The 18047-nt window shown below is 41.9% G+C and overlaps 1 protein-coding gene across 4 annotated transcripts in view; it reads right to left on the bottom strand.

The window, feature by feature from the left end:
• Positions 1-5: 5 nt before the first annotated feature.
• Positions 6-18047, bottom strand: part of Poc5 (POC5 centriolar protein) — a 31151-nt gene continuing 13109 nt past the window's right edge. For all 4 annotated transcript variants that reach the window (XM_059276285.1, XM_059276286.1, XM_059276287.1 and 1 more), the window contains exons 8-13: positions 16864-16968; positions 14208-14387; positions 12231-12384; positions 10002-10285; positions 3093-3269; positions 6-298 (exon numbers count right to left, since the gene is read on the bottom strand). In XM_059276285.1, the coding sequence (XP_059132268.1) occupies positions 155-298; positions 3093-3269; positions 10002-10285; positions 12231-12384; positions 14208-14387; positions 16864-16968 (1044 nt within the window). In that variant the 3' untranslated portion in view covers positions 6-154. The remainder of the gene's footprint in view (positions 299-3092; positions 3270-10001; positions 10286-12230; positions 12385-14207; positions 14388-16863; positions 16969-18047) is intronic.

Raw genomic sequence — 18047 nt, forward strand, 5'->3', positions numbered from 1 at the left:
CACAGTTACAAAGGATGGGAAAGTCTCTTAGAATTCTGAAAAGATGAACATGTGTCCATGAGTTCTAAGAGTACAGAAAAGTCAAAAACAAAATCTTCTTGCTCCCAGTCAAGTCCTTATCAGAGGACTGAAAAGCCTGAGTGTGAACAGTCACTCAGTCAACCACTTTTATGGACTGAACACTGGAGAGAGACTGGGTGTGTGTTGGCCTGGCTCCGAGAGACCTAGAAGCTGGCATGGCGCCTTCGGAATGGATGGTCCGTGGGTACTTGGCAGCAGCTGCCTGAGGAATGGTTTGCTGTAAAGATAAGAGGTTGCTTTAATAATCCGAGAGTTTAGATGTGAAGCATCACCTATAACCCAAACCAACAGGCATTTGGCATCCTGCAGATACCAGCAATGCACTGGGTGGAGTTGCCATTCAACCAACCTGTGAAGCCCTTCTCTAAAAGGAACCACATTTAATACCTGAGCCTTGGGAATCATTGCTCTAAGAGGTCTAAGAGGAAAAGGTTCACAGAGACCAAGTACAGAAAAGGACTTCACAGTGTCTGGATGAGGGTCAACTCTAAACATTCACCCCTTATTCAATTCAGCCCAGGCCCTGCTTCAAGTCACGGTAAAATAGACCTCAGATCTCACTTGGGAGCAGACCCAACATTTTAGAGTCACACAAGAGACAAGGGGTTCCCTTAGTGTCTCTTTCCTTCAAGAGGGTTTTGCTATGTAGCCCAGGCTGGAATCAAACTTGTGATCTACCTGCCCAGCCTCCGGAATGTTGGGAATAAGGAACATGCCACCGTACTCAGTTGAATCACAATTTCCTAAACAAGGGAAGAACTGAATGTGAGGAACAAGTACAGACACTGTGGAGAAGATGATCTGCACACCAGCTCAAAGTTCAGGGAACGCTGAGACATACGTGCTAAAGACTTAAAGTCAGGGCAGAGTAGACTCAGTCTACATATGTGAGATGTAAAAATATACATTGTGTATATACATACAGATGGGATACAGTTAAGACTTTATTGTATCTGCTACAATGTCTTAGTAGCTGGCAGAGGGATTTGTATCAAGTTAAGTTCTTAGTCATGTACACACAAATTTCTACTAAAGGATCTCCAATTTAGAAAAATTATCTTTAAAATATTTCAAGTATAATTTTATGCATTAGGGGCAGGACTGATGGCTCAGCAGGTAGAGGACCAGGCATTCATGTGGTGCACAGACAAATATGTAGGCAAAACATCCACAGACATAAAATTGATAAAAAATGCATTTAGTCAATATATTTATCATGTATTTCAAAGACTACATAATAAAACAGGGTCCTCATGTCCAATTCTGTCTTAAAAGTGAGAATTCCTCTATGGAGAAATGGAAAAGTAACCTCCCTTCTTAAAGTATCTTATACAGATGTTTCTCCAACTATAAACACCTGGGTAACCACTACAAATGGGAGATTCTTGCAGCTGGTATGAAATTTTAGTTGGCAAACATCAAATATGACATGATTTATCCAAGTGGTTTCTCCTTGAGGATGGGTAAGAGGGACTGTAGAAAGACAGAGTTCCCATGGTATTATGATCTACAAAATATGGCAGAACAGGAAATCAGCCCCAGAAGCAAGTGAATGCCCAGCAGATGGGCAAGGGCACTACAAACAGATCCATGCTTTATTGGCCATAATGGTTTCTGCTAGTTTTAGACTGAGATTCCTGGGAAACAATTCAGACAGCGTAGAGGACCACAACTGTCACAGGACGAAGAAGCAGCAGTAGCGGAAGGGTTCCTGGACCTCTGGCTCACAGGCACCTGCTACCAGGCAAGCACTGTGTGCATGCTGAAGAGCAGAAGGCAGCCCAGGAGAGAACAGAGCGCCTGGAAAGAAAGAGTTAAGGTTCCAGTTCCTCAAAGTTTAGGTTTGAGTACATTATTTGATGGAGGCTTAACCTGAACTCAGTTAGGGAAAGTAAGGAAAACAGAAGAGGATGATATAATACTGGGAGGAAAGGAATTGATGAAAGGAGATAAAATTCTACTCCGTCACAACAAGAAGTTAATCTGGGAGGGAGTAGGAGAGTCAGATATGGGGGGTGGGTAGGAAGGATTTGAGAAATGATGTGATTTTTATTTTAATTCAATAAAAACTTAAAAAGATTTTAGTTCCTCAATTTCTCTACTCTCTAAAATGCAAGGGCTGGAGAGACAGCCCAGAGGTTAGGAGCACTTGCTGCTCTTCCAGAGGACTCAGGTTCGATTCCTAGCATCCACACGGCAGCTCACAATCATCTGTAACCCCAGTTCTAGGGGATCCGATACACTCTTCTGGACCAGGCATACATGTGGTGCACAGACATACATGCAAGCAAACATTCAAAGATTAGAATAAGAAAAAAAAAGAAAAAAGAAACAGAAAATCTCACGTTCCTAGTTAAGTCATGGTTTCTAAAGGTTCTGTAGTTTACAAAGTTCCTCTGTATATGCCACTTTATGTATTTTCTCATTTAATCCTGAATTCTGACAGTGTTCCAGAAGCTCAGTACTCTCACCAACCCCATTTCACAGAAGAGAAAATGGAGGCTGAACTATTTGACTTGACTTGTCTCTATCCAGATGCAGCAAATGGAGGTAACAACCAGGATGGTTTCACTTGCCTCCTGCTTCAAGTCTACACATCTTCCCTTACAGCACATATACTTCTTGTAACTCACCATCTTTTAATGTAGAGATAGGCTAGACATGCTACTGAAAGAGACTGGAAAATACAAGGGCAAGAGTCAGCAGCCTAAGGCAGGAACATTTTCTTATATTCAATACCTGCAGCGCAAAGAGTCGCTTTACCAGTAAACGGTTTTTCTTTTTTTCTTCTTGCATGGAACCTTTCAGTTTACTGTTTTAGCAGTCGGCCTACTGGATTACCTTTTCTAGTTGACCATTTTTATGCCATTGGAATAGACATACTTGTTAACAGGAGGAATTGGTAAGTATGATTTACATAGACTAAGAGTACATGGTAACAATGACCAACCATGAATGTCAGGGGTGACTAGGGGACGAACTCATGAAAAAGACTTCCCGACAGGACTTACCACTGTGACTGGATGATGCTTCTCCACGACAACCGAGCTCATGGGAGGAGAAACTCCCATGATAGCCAAACTGCTGTTGATTCTAGTTTTGGAAGCAAAATCACATCGTCCCGTGATCCGAGCTGTAATTGTCTTCCCAGCCTTCTGCTGTGCTGAAGTCACAACTCTTGGCATGTACTGCAAAACCAAACCAAATACCAAGTCGTTGGAAGACCCACTGCACACTCTGCATTACTCTGTTGTGTAATTTTCAAAGAAAACACACAGCACTTAAAACCTAATCAGACAAAAAGGCAAAACAAAACCGCAATGTTCCCAAACTCTAAAATATTCTTCTAATCTTGGCATGTCAACTATTTAAAAATGTTTTTGAGATTTAAAACCCTACTTTTGAAGTGACAGATTCCCAGGAAGTATCCTTGTGTGTTCTCTTAGGTTCCTGCAAGGATCAAGTCTTACCTGAAGTAAACCACATCGACACCAGCACACTGGGGCCGCACGAGGCCTGTGTACATATCTGCGACATTTTACTACACGCAGACTCCTTCCCGCTGGCACTGAGCCACAGTGTAGGTACTCCATCACACACACACCTCTCGCCCATTTCCTCTTCTCCCACTCATCCTCCATAACACCAGCCACTGTCTGGGTTATGACTTCAATCCTTAAGTAGAACTATCATCATTACATACATGTTTTTGTCCTGCTTTAAAAAACTTTAACAATGTTTCATGAATACAGAAACTTAAAATAATTTGTAAAGAATGATTTCATATAACAGACTAGTTTTTCCTCCGTTCTCTTCCTACAGTAAATAATTTTTGTAAAAACATTTCTACAAGTTATTTTTGTAGAAATACAGCAAAAATGGGACGATCACATCAAAAAGCAACTTCAACATTTAAAGCTTTTATTTGTTACCACTAGATGATATTGAAGAAAGGTTATATGTATATCAAGAGTGATGTATAATTTCCTATTTTCACTGTCAATTTATTATATAAATGCTCAACTCTGTATAAGGTAATGCTTTTTGATTTGACTTGTAATGCTTCATCAATATTTCATATTTACACTATAACTTGTCAGTTCTTTAACTTTGGTCAGAAATGGAAAGGACAGTTGCTATTAAAACAATATAATAGCTCCAAAAATATGGGCAGGGTGGTATGAATGTGTGTAGCACCTGGGAGGCTAAGGCAGGAGGACCACAAGTTTGAGGCCAGCCTGAGAGACACAGTAAGATATTCTTTGTCTGTCTCTGTCTCTGTCTCTCTGTCTCTCTCTGTCTCTCTCTGTCTCTCTCTCTCTCTCACACACACACACACACACACACACACACACACACACACACACACTAGCATCAGTTGGGCTGGGAGTGTTACTGAGTGGTTTTGGTATGCCATGAATGGACTTACAGGTTTGATTCCTAGCTCCCCAAACAAAAAAATTTAATAGTTCCTGATGGGTATTAACTTCATTTAAGGACTAAAAACACTCATCTAGTAATATAAACATTTTCCTTATGTATTTCCTTCCTTCCCTGCCTCTTTCCTTCCTTCTTTGGGGGTTCAACCTGTGGGTGGTAACGCTTGTACATATCCATGCAGAAGACAGAGAGAGGCTGGGTGCCTCTCTATTGTTCTCAGACCTACTGCCTAGAGACAGGGTCTCACTGAACCAGAAGCTCACTGTTTAGGCTTGCTGGCTGGCTGGTCATCGAGCTCTCAGGATCCACCTATCTGTCTCCCCTGCCCACCATAGCTCCCTATGCTGGGGCTATAGTCATGTGCAACCATGCCTGGCTTTTTTGAAAATAAGTGCTGGGATTTGGAATTAGGTCCTCAAGTACTTTTTCCAGCTGAGACCCCCCACACCCCATGCTTCACTTTTCAGTGTCCATAGTCTTCAATCTTATCATGAACTCTTCTTACTTGAAGGAGAACATAATCTCCTTTGGACAGCTGCAATAACTATGCTCTTATATGTACTCATGGTGGTGTAACTGAAAATTCCGTGTGAAGTATTAATCTAAATGCATGTTTTTTCCTCAATAGTTCTTCTAAAAGCATTTATTAAATATTGGTCCTTCCCCCATGGTTTGGCCCATCCAAGGTTCTCTCTCTATCTGCATTCAGCTGCAGATGCTAAGAGCTGTCTACTGACTCATGGAGAGGATAATCAAGGAGACTTGGCTCTGGGGAAATTAAAACAACCCAGAGGAAAACAACATTTAATAGGGTTGTGCAAGTCCTTAAAGAATCTGGAAAGAATTCATTATAGTGCCATAAAAACCCAAGCAAAGGCAAAAATGAAGCAATTAATTCTAGGAACAAAAAATATGCTGGAAGGAAATGTCATCACATACATTCAAGGCTTAGTTATATTTACACAGGACTCTCAAGTCCGATTGAAGTTCAAGCTGGAATAGCTTATTAAACACTGACACACAGGAAGGGCCCGGCAGAAGGCTACGATGGTGTCACAGGCCAGGCCCTTCCTCCACAGGAGGAAGTCAATAGATAAGGATTCAGATTAACAAATGTATGCCAAAGACAGGAACATACTGTTCAAGGAAAGGGGCCAGAAAGAAACAGCTAACAGCTTGGGGAAGGGGATTTGGAGGACTGTTGTTGAAAATGTAAAGACTGCTTTTTTAATTAGTGAACTTTATGGATCTTATGTATTTGTGCAAACAAATCTCAGATTTTAAGATGTTCACAGGGCTGCAAACACGGCTCAGTGGTTAAGTGCATGGATTGCTCTTCAGAGGGATTGAGTTCAAATCCCATCAACCACATCAGATGGCACACAACCACCTATAATCTAGCTCCAGGGGATCTGACACTTCTGGGCACAACCCCCACGCCCCCCCAAACTCACACATTAAAAACAAATTAAGAAAAGATGTTCATAAATGTTTTGCAAACTAAATTCACATTTCTATCTTCAGGAAAGTATATATATTACATATATATATAATATACAGATCAGCAAACATAAGGTACAGAATATTTTGTGAATGAATGAAGATTATTTTTTGGGACTGGCAACTGGGATTGAACCTATGCATGCCAGGAATTTATTCTACCAAGAAGCTGGGCCCCAACTCCAAATAAAGATTCCTAAATGCTATTTTAGAATATGAAATTAATAGTTGACAGGAAAATCCACTGGAACTGAGAATCAGCTCAGCACCAGAGCACTCATATGTGCTGAGCCCTGGGTGTGATCCTTAGCAGTGGGGGAACCCACCAGTAACCAAAGTACTGAAAAGTGAGGTGGAACTGCACCTCTAACACCCCAAGGTGATAAACATGTCCCTCCATAGCAGCTCATCTCACTTGAAGAGGGACGGAATGCATGAAAACCCAGAAAAGTTTGGAATGAGGAACCCCAGAGTAGCCAGGAACTACAGATGATCAGCTGCCCCAACCCAGTTAAGAACTGCGTCAGACTGCCTCATGAGATGGAGAGGACACGTCGAAGCTCCAGCTACAGTCACGGTTTGAAAGAAGTCACCTGCATGCTTGGAGTTGTTCCCAGTGGTTTGACTTGCTAACTGTACTGTATATACAGGAAGTAGAGGGTAAGGAGATGGCTCGGTTATCAACAGCACTTTCTGCTCTTTGAGGACGTGGGTTTGTTCTCAGCACATCGGCTGCTTTACAACCACCTATAACTCCAGCTCCAGGGGCTCAGACGCCCCCTTGTGGCCAGTGTGGGCATTCCCTCACACCATACAAATTTACAAAATAATATTTATGCAACACAAACAGTTTAAACTAGTGAAAAAAAGAGCTGTTTTTAAAAATGCATAAGGATGTTTTACAGAGAATTTGTATGAAAAATTATTAAAAAGATTTCTGTTAAATTAGGTGGTGGGGAGAAAACAAAAATACTAACAGTGTTGAACATTTTGCTAGTTCATAACATACTTTACAGAAACTGACACTGGAAAATGGTAAACACATCGGGTAAGGCTTTTACTAGAAAGGTGGTCTATTTACAATCCAAAACCACCACCTAACCTGTCTGTCTGCTGAAAACTGGCTCTTCTGAGTGCTAAGTATGTCCATAGGGGTTACCCTCTATAAACCTCAATCTCCTCACTTATAAAACGGGAAAACAATACCAACTACCTCACAATACTCCGTCCATTCTGATGGAGGGAGAAGTTAGATGAAAAACTTCAGTAAACAGTTTGGAAATCCAGCCAGGGGCATTTCCTCAGGGACTCCAATACACTCCTAGAACCAGGGGAGCGTGGCGCCATCTACTGCCCAGCTCTGTGAGTTGAAACAATTTGCTGGGATAACTGCCTATCGCGCTTTTGTGGAGATGTGTGGTAGGGTTGGGTGCAGTTGAGACAGGCTGGCCTTGTGCTTCTTTTTAAAACAAGAAGACACATCTGAGGTGAGTCTGAGTATCTGGATGACACAAAGGGAAAACTTTACACTGTCCTTACAGAAGGATTACCCGTGAGTCTTTCCCCTGGCCCGGAAGACGTTCTTCAGGTGCTGTAACTATCACATCTGTGACAGTACTTTTGAATTACTTTTCACTACACACTAATATTTTAGCCACTTTTTGTCTTGAGTACTTTCTGTAGGTTGAACCAAGTGGCATGCTGACTTTTTTTTTAAATGCATTTTACACTTTGCTCCCTTTTATTGGAAATAGAGTTTTTCCCTTACATAATATATTTCTATTATGGTTTTCCCTCCCACCACTGCTCCCAGTTCCTCCCCCCTCCCCTCCCATCTGGATCCACTCCCTTTCTGTTTCTCATTAGAAAACAAACAGGCTTCTAAGGGATAATGATAAAATATAGTAAGATTAAAAAAATCCCAAACAGCCGGGCTTTGGTGGCACACGCCTTTAATCCCAGCACTCAGGAGGCAGAGGCAGGCGGATCTCTGTGAGTTCGAGGCCAGCCTGGTCTACAGAGTGAGATCCAGGATAGGCATCAAAACTACACAGAGAAACCCTGTCTAAAAAAAAACCCAGGAAACAAACAAATCAAAACAAAACTCCAAAAAACCCAACACATCAGAATTGGATAAAACAAACAGAAGGAAAAGAGCCCAAAAGAAGGCACAAGAACTAGAGTCACTCAATCCACACTCAGGAGTCCCATCAAACACTAATCTGGTGCAGCCTGGTGTGTGCTGTGAGTTCATAGGAGCTTTGATCATGTTCACATTGACTTTTCTCTATGTTTGTCATGTTCCATTTCCAGCGGTGGGGATGAGAGCTTCGCTGGATTTGATCCTTAGCACTACATTTACAAATATGAGCAAGTGAATGAACACAAAGCCAGATCCCCACAAACACCAGAACAACTGGAGTTGTACGTGTGTGCGTGTGCGCGTGCGTGTGTGTGTGCATGTGTGCCACAAACAAGAAGGGCTGTCTATACAATACTGTTTTTCATGTTTTAAAGACTTCAGAACTATTCGAGGAAGCAAGCACCATGAGGACTGTGAGCAGACTCACTCACACGCACACTTGTACGCAGGGTCAGCCCTAAATGCAGACTCTGATGCAGCCCTATTTTAAGGAGGATATTTTGAAATATCTAGCTCTGTGTATGTTATCTGCATATGCAACATGAATGGCAAATCAGAAATTTAAATAAACTCCTACTGTGTTTATTTAAATGAGATAATCTACATAGAACTACCCTCCAGGATGTATAATCATGGAAAATAAACACAGCTGAACATATGTCCAGGTTGAATTTTAGTCTTATTTCTAAGTCAAACTCCTCCCCAGTTCATATTTCTCGTACTGTATACACATGTGCCATGGACTTTCACTTCCGGCAGAGCAAACACGGCAAGTAGCAGATGCTAGCCTCCAAAATTAGCAGCTCTGAAAGGAAGGAATTCAAGTGAGCTACAAGAGAAAATGTGACCAGTTGTCTGGCCAGATCTGTCTTTCTTCCTTTACAGAGAACTCTCTAGAGCGACAGTGCCCGGTCACGGCCTGCCAGGAACGGTTTACGACCTACTGCCAAGCTGAGTGTGCCTGCTCACATCTGTAATCTCATGTAATCTCAGTACTAGGGAGGCCAAGGCAGGAACTTGCTGTAAATCTGAAGCCCACCTGGGGTGAGAGAGTTTGTCTGTCTGTCTATCTCTCTGTCTCTCTCCCCGACCCCCATCATAATAAAGAGTAAGAGAAAAAAGACCTAAAGTCCTTTCCGCCATCCTCTCTGTTACGTCAGTGGCTAGAGTCCAGGAGAGAGGGAAAACAGTCCCTCTGCCTTCGTGTGAGAGCGACACTGGACGGGAAGGGGCAGCAGAGCTGAGTCTGACAAGGTTGTGGATGTTCACTCCTGAGTCACAGCCACGGTGGGCTGTCACCAATTTCATTACGTCCTCAAACACAGACTTTTCACACCGACTCTCCGCCCTGTTCAGTCCCCTTCTCTAAGCACTCCCCTATGGAGAGGCAGGTTGACTGGAGGAAAGGCTGGCCTTCCTCATTTCAACAGGGTTACAAATGAACAGAGGCAGTCACTTGTTGTATGTGACAGATCACCCAGAAAAAAAGGGAGAGAAAATACCGCTGAGTCTTCTAAGCCCTTGAAAATACCCATTAGTTTGTTTAAAGAAAGTCTGTTATTAACTCTTTCTCAAATGAAACCTATTTTCCTGCAATAGTACTTTTGGATTACTTTCACTACAAACTAATGTTTCAGCCACTTCCTGTCTTGCATACTTCTGTGAGTTGGCCAAGTATCACACTGACTTTTTTCTCTCTGTTCGCCATGTCCCATGTACAGCTGGGGATGACAGCTGGACTGGGCTGGACCCTTAGCACTACATTTACAAAGCCAGAGCCCCACAAACGCTGTACAGGACATCCATGCTTCCGAAGCCTTGCACAGAGGGTACTAACCATTTCTTCCGGGGCAGCAGCAGCTGCAGGTCCTGCTCCCAGAACAGAGACAGGAACGTGAATAGAAGAGGCAGATGTAGCTCCAGCAGAGGTCATGGAGGCGGCGGAGGGAATGACTGTGGCGCTGGCCACTCCTGCTGCTGCAGATGGCAGCAGCTGCGACGGAACTGCTGACGGCATTGCTGACGGTATTGTAGATGAAGAAGTATCCAAATGAGCAGAAAGTTCTCTTCCTGGACCACCAGGGCCACTCTCTTCCTTTTTATTACTCGTGAAGTCTATCCCTACAAATCACAAATCCATTCTATTAACAGTAGCCCAAACTAAGATCACTACCCTCCAAGTAGAGAAAAGACTAATGGTTAAAATATAGTTCTAATGAAAATGCCTATTTGTCATCTTGGGGGTTTACTGTTCACTTAATACAGTGTCAGTATTAACTGGCTAATATCAACTTCAGATGAGGTGAAAGCGTCAACATGTAAAAGCTAACCAATGATCTGCTCTTATATAAAAGATAAGAATCAAGTATGTGCTCAGTGGGAGCCGGCTGGGTGTACCGCCACCGAAACACATGTGGTAACTAATGTATGTGGTCACCTAGGGTGGGAGGGTCTCCAGCCTTTCCCCCTTCACACAGCCATCCTGACTATTAGACCTTTGCAACTATCTCCCCTATCAACACCCTCCTCATGGCAACTGGCAGATGACCAACTCTTGCTGATGTGGGCTCATTTATGAAGTTTCTGTTCACAGATCTCTCTTTGACGGGGAGACATTTTTCTCACTTTTCACACTTACTGTGTCTAAAACTGCTTGAAAACTCTACATTCATCATTTCAAGGATGTTCTAAAATGAAGGCACAAAAACCCAGCTAATCAATGAAATGAAACTCTCATAAATAAGCTTTCTCCCAAATAGGACTTACATGTTATTGCCATCTTCTGCCTTTCTCACAAAAAGCCCCAATAATATTTAGGGGAGCAGGTGAGATGGTTCCTCCAGTAAGGTGCTTGTCCCCAAACTTGATGGCCTGAGTTCAATTGTAGGACAGTGGAAAGAGAGACCTGACTCCTTCAGACTGTCCCCTGACCTCCACATGTGTGCCATGGCCTGTGTATGCCCTCCATCCCCCAAACAGATAAATACAATGAAAAAGTAATAAATAAATAAAAAGTAACTGGTAATGTGGTGACCAAATTACTTAGGTATCATTGAGATACACTGGTCATCCCTGAGATTTTGTAATTCTAGGTTGCTACTGTCTAACCTGTACATAGACCACAGGCCATGGCTAATTCTAGAAAGATGTGCCCAAACACCACTACCCAGCACCATTTGTGACTTAAACAATCAATAGTTTTCACAGGAGTGCAATCAAACCACAGTGTAACAAGATGAAACCATCTCTGATTTCTCAGCAGTCCCCAGTTGGATGTCATCTGAGGCAACACTGAAGAGGTGGGCTGGGAGACTGACTGAAGACGACAACTGGACACTAAGCAGGCAGGGTCTTACACGACCATCTTGACTTACAGAGTGCCTCCTGTTCCTCCTTCACTGTCTCTCTGTGAGAGTCCCCTGAAGCAGGTGTGCTACAGGCTTCGCTTGGAGAAGGGGTCTAAGGCCCATTGAGGGAACTGGCCCCACTCTTCACTGGTAGCAAATGGTTGTGGTCATGTGTTCTAATCCATGCAGACAAAATTATTACAAAGAGACTCCAGGTATTACATAGACTTAAAAAAATTATTTTACTGATAAAATAGGTTTTAGGAAACCATGACTAGGTTAGAAATATTTAATCAACAAACTTGTCTATGAAATGTGGCAACTTATACAAAAATGAAAATAGAAATTTAATGTTTAGAGGCATTAAAATTATTAGTTAAAGAGAACCTTAAAATGTTAAATGTTAAAATTAAGCATTACTTTGGCTGTGCATGGTGATGCATTCCTAAAATTCCAGTCCACAGAAGGCTGAAGCAGGACATGAATTTGAGGCCAACTTGGGTTTTATAGCTAGATGCTGGAATCATTTGGACACTGAGCTTAAGTAAGAATTGAGAGGTACAATGAATAAGCTGACTGACTACTACGGTGGATTTGGAGCTGGGCATGAGCCCATGAAAACACAAACCAGTGATGGGGAGACAAGGCACACTCACTGCAGAACATTCCCCTCAAGTTCCTTTTGAAACTGAGCAGAGAACCACCCATGAATTACTCACCTGCATCACTTTTGTTCTGAAATATGGTCATGGCTTCAAGGTTTAACGCGCATACTCCCCTCATGAACGCTTTCTTCATGGAGTCTTCAAAGTGCTCTTTTTCTTGTTGCATCCTTTGAATCTCGGCTTTTGCATTTTCCAAAGCTCCAGATAACTAAAGAATTATACACAAGGGGAGGGGATTGAAACACAAGAAGGAATATTGTTGTCAAAAAGCAGACTAAGGTTATTCTTTGCTATTTATCTACTTATTTAATTTTTTGAGTCAAGGTCCTATGTAGCCCAGGCTTGTCTCTAACTTGCTATATCGTCAAGGGTGACCTTGAAATCATCCTTCCATCTCTACCTCCCAAGTACTCAGGTTACAGATATATGCTATCATGTCCAGCAAAAATGTGGCTTTTTATTTCTTTTTTAAACTATACAATTTTTATGCAGGATATTAAGTAAAATATATTCATACAAGCCACACATGACCCATATTCCTTTGAGAGGATAAAAACTAACTAAAATTCTTGAATATTAACAGAATTTTTGAAAAGTAGAGGCTATTTACAGAATTTAAAGTACACAGTAAATTTTGGTAAAACCTACTTTCCCATAGACCAAACCTAAAAAGACTACATCTTTTCTGTATGCCATTATATATTATTATAAAAATTATTTATTTCTGTAAGTTTGTACATGTTTGTGCAAACGCATGTGTATGGATGCACATGTGTATCTGTGTGTGCATGTGGAGGTCAGAGATAACCTCAGGTGTTTTCTTTGGTTCCTGTCTACCTTGTTTTCTGAGGCAGGTCTCTCACAGGTATGGGACTCACTGATCTGGTTAGCTGACTGCAGTGAGGTCCAGGGAGCCTCCTGTCTCTGGCTCTGCAGTGCTGGGATTACAAGAACACAACACTGAGCCCAGCTCTTTAAGAAAGAAGAATTGGGGCTGGAGAGATGGCTCAGTGGTTAAGAGCACTGACTACTCTTCCAGAGGTCCTGAGTTCAATTCCCAGCAACCACATGGTGGCTCACAACCATCTGTAATGAGATCTGGTGCCCTCTTCTGGCCTGCAGTCATACATGTTATATACACAGTAAATAAATAAATCTTAAAAAAATAAAAGAAAGAAGAATTGAACTTGGTTCCTCCTGCCCATAAGGTAAGCAGCTTACTGACTGTGACATCTCTCTAGCTCTGTAAAATTTATTTTAATACTGTTTGGTGTTATAAGAAAGACTTTTTCTTTTTCCTTTTAATATGATTTCAAAAGGCCCTTTGCATTCTAAATGTTTAGTTTTCCTCTCCTCCTTTCATGATCCAAATGATTTCCTATGGAAACAATGTTAATTCTATTATTGAAAGCCAGAGGAAAAATAATTCAATTTATATACATTTGTTTTATATTAAATTTACATAGGAGCATAGTTTATTTAAATTAATAAAGATAAACATCTTTAAATTTTTGCTCTTGGCTATATAAACACTAAAAAAAATCATAGCCTAACTTATAGTGAGTCTATACATTTCTTCTACTATACAAAGTAGAAATTTTATTATTTATTCTTCTCTCATATATTCTATCTTGATCAATCCCCCCCCACACTCCTCTCAGTCCCCCACCGCACCTCCCCTCTCTCTCCCTCAGATCCATTCCTCCTCCGCGTTCCCTCAGAAAAGAGCAAGTCTCTCAGGGACGTGCACTGAACACGGCTTAACAAGTTACAACAAGACGAGGCACAAGCTCTCCTATCAAGGCTGGACGAGGCAACCCAGTAGGAAGAAAAGGGTCCCAGGAGCAGATGAAAGGGTCAGAGATGCCCCCGCTGCTAGGATTCCCACAAGAGCACCAAGCTACACAATCATAACACATAGCAAAGGAGCTAGCTCAGACCCATACAGGCTCCGTGATTCTTGCTTCAGTTTCTGAGCCTTAGGACCCCTTAGTGATTCCGTGGGCCGTGTTCTTGTTTAAAAACACTTACCATAGCAAGTTTGGCTTCATAGTCATTGGAGAGCTGCACACAGACTTCTTCAGCCCTTGCCTGGCACGCGCGCTCCACCACTTCTTTCCACTGCCTCTGCACCACGGACCGCCAGCCCTTCCAGACTTTCTTCAGCAAAGTTCTCTGGAAGTATTGGTCAGCCAGTTTTCCTTCATAGACCTGAAGAAAAGCAACACGCAACCTCAGAAACACAGAGAACTGGCAAATGCACGGGCAGTGTAACCAAAAATAGACGGGGGGAAGTGCACGAGTGTTATCACTAATCCTGTCCATCACTCTGCTGCACATGGAAAACTGGCTTAGAGAGGTTCAGGAACCAGCATGGTCCCAGGGGGAAGGGAGAAGACAGAGTTGCCTGGTTCTAGAGCTTGTGTTCTTATCCATGAGATCACAGTTCAACATGGATTATCAAGTCAACGAAAAAACAACAAAACTTGTCATCTCAGTCATGGATCTGCATGACCTTTGCTGAAAGCAGGAGCTGGAGAGTCAGAGAAAGGTGGAAGGCAACAAGGTGGTGGCTATGGTTCAGGCCGTACTACTTTCCCTTTCCTTTGGTGGAAATAGTTAATTCACTCAACTCACACTGTCACACTCCACACCAAGCTGAACAAAACAGGGAACATAAACTATTTTTCTTTTCTTTTTCTTTTTTTTTTTTGTTTTTTGAGACAGGGTTTCTCTGTGTTGGATCTCGCTCTGTAGCCCAGGCTGGTCTCAAACTCACAGATGCATCTGCCTCTGCCTCCCGAGTGCTGGGATTAAAGGCGTGTGCCACCACCACCCAGCACAAACTATTTTTCCTTGATCAGTGCGTGCTTTTCAAGTAGTTGCACGTCTTCCTTTTCTTAAAATTAAGATACTATTCAAAAGTGATGGCAACTTGACAAATCCAGCCAGCTTTTAAAAATACACATTCTCATCATGTGTCACTTAATACATAATTTTAAATTATGGCACTCATTTTAGACAGTCTCATCTACCAACCAATCAATCAAATCTATCAAATCTATCTACCTACTACCTACCTACCTTCCTCCTGTGTGTGGTGTATGCATGTTCACATGGGCATGTACACGTATGTATGTACGTGTAGGTCAGAGGTCCATGTAGGTTATCTTACTCTATTTCTCCACCTTAGTTTTAGAGACTGACTCAGCTGAGGTGGTCAGAAGTTCTAGGGATCCTCCGGTCTTCCCAGACCCTCAGTGCTGCTATGCCTGGCTTTGATTTGGGTGCTAGAGATGTGAGCTCAGGCCCTCACGCCTATGCAGCAGGCCAGCAGTCACTTTACTGACTGAGCCATGTCCCCAACCCCTGGACAGCTTGTTTCAACGTGATGCATGTGTATTTGATCCACTTGGATTAATACAAGGTACTCTTAAAGGAGATTCATGATAATTTTCTTCATAAGCATTGATCTCTTAGGACTACTCCAGGGCTATGTGAACATAGCCTATACAATCTATATTCGTTTCCTTTATCTCTATATTTATTTCCTTTATCTATATCTTTTTTCTGGCATATACGTACTCATACTTTTCTGTGTTTTGAACAAAGTTATTTTCAGTTTTGTATACATGTGTGTCTGTGAGCATGCGCACAGGCACCTGTGGAGGCCAGAGGCGGTAGATCCCCTGGGGCTGGAGCTGCAGTTGGTTGTAACCCACCTGCTGTGGCTGCTGGGGACTGAGGTCCTCTGCAAGAGCAGCAGGCACTCTGAACTGCTGCGCCTTCTCTCCAGCCCCACTTTTCCACTTTTAACACAGTGTTTTGTCCTTTAAAAGACAGTCTTGTTGTGCATACTAAGCTGACAATTCACAATTCTCCTACCTCAGCCTCTCGATTGCTCTGATCACAGTGCGCACAAACATTTCTGGCCTCAGTAATACATTGTTCTTTATTAGTTTAATAAAGAACAAATATGACAAAAATATCACTATTTTTGACACACTGTTTCAGCATTTACTTAATGAAAGTAATGATATTCAGGTATAACTTGTAAAAACCTATTTAAATGACCTCCTTTGATTCTCACACTAAGTTAAGTCCAGACGAACACCACTTGTATCATTGGATGTGTGAATATAGGAGTATCTGTTTATGAAGAGGTTGGGTTTGGCTATTTATTATCAGCAGCATTTCTTTTAGAGCCAGCGTCTTGCTATGGTGCCCAGGCTGGGCTCATACACTGGGCTCAAGTGATCCCCTGCTGCAGCCTCCTGAGTAGCTGGGAATACACAGCCATGCTGCTCCTCTTGGATAGACACGTCAGAAGCAGAAACAACAGAGGAAGCAAATGACCATATATTCTTTTTCCAAATAACTGCTTCCGAGGTCAGGTCTCGGAAAAGAGTCTCATTACCAAGGTGTTTGTAAGTTAGGTACAGTCCTTGTCAAACTACAATGAAGCAGTAAATGGCTTATCTGTCACGAAATATACGTCCTACTACAATATAATCTGAGAGATATTTTTCTAAATGCATCAAAATCAAATTTCTTTGAAATCAGAGCAACATTCTGACCTAATTTCTATTGACTCATTAGAAAACAAATCTTTGACTTTACCAAGAGTTCTAGGAAGCCCCCCTAAAGTCTCGCTGATAACTGACAGTGGTCATCTGTTTATACTCACTTCCTGTCTTGATTTGACATGGCCGATTCGCCAGTGGAAGAAGGTTTTCATTAACTCTATCCTTTCCTTTTGCTTGCCGATGGCATGAGACAAGCTGGAAATCACCTGTGAATGTAATAACCCAGTTACTGGGATGCTCTGACTTTGGGGAAGGGCACACATCCTTACGTGTTTGATTCTGTCTTAAGCTGGAGGGTGCCTGGCTGGCTGCTCAGCGTATTCATTTTTAGAAAGTCATTTTCTCATGCTATAGAGAATAATATGGGTATCTATGCTAGTCATCAATCAGCTCATCTTTCTGTTTTTTGAAATAGTCTCACTATGTAGCTTAGGCTGGACTCAAACTTGTGATTCTCCTCCTACTCAGAGTCCTGAGTGCTGGGATTGCAGGCATCTGCCAGCATGCTCAGTATAGACTATTGTTACTAAGGCCATATTTCCCATGTGAATGTGTAAGTATCAATGAATGATGGGAAAAAGGGAAAGAAATCTTCATTGTGTATATCATATTACTCCCCAAAAGAGTTTACATGCACGAGGATAACATACTTATTACCATTTACCTCATGAAGATAACTGTACATTTGAAAGTTTTGTTACATATCTATAAAGTCTTTACTTATGTGACTGATGAAAAGGGCCTGCTTTGAAATGTCTTCCTAGTCCTTGACCTTGGATATAGGAGTGTCTCAGTGTTTAATTACTTTGTGGTTTCAACAGATTTATAAAAGCAATAGTTCTGTTTTAATGGTTTTCTTGAATGACATTATTATTATCCTTAAAAAAAAAAGCATTTAACTCCGAAGATAAACTCTCTTTTACAGAGAACCATGTAACAGAAATGTATCTGAGATAAGACACACTGGAAGGACCTCAGTAAACCACAAACACTTACCACAAGACTCTGCGTCCTAGTTTATGTTTTTTCCCCTTACAGACAAGAGTCTTGCTGTGTTCACAGCTGGTCTTGAACCTGTGATTCTCCTTGCCTCCACCTCTTCAATACAGAGATTACACGCATACCATGCCCAGCCTTGCTTTCCCTTTCTAATAAAAAGGGCATTCTAAGTTGTCCACTGCATTCTGTGTCTTAAACTGGATGGTGATATATGGCTGTTCATTTAATCCATTTTCATAAATAGAACATAAACATACTCATTTCGTACGATACTTCAAGGTCAGAA

Source organism: Peromyscus eremicus, chromosome 11 (genome assembly GCF_949786415.1).
Source record: "Peromyscus eremicus chromosome 11, PerEre_H2_v1, whole genome shotgun sequence".
Classification (NCBI taxonomy): Eukaryota; Metazoa; Chordata; class Mammalia; order Rodentia; family Cricetidae; genus Peromyscus; species Peromyscus eremicus.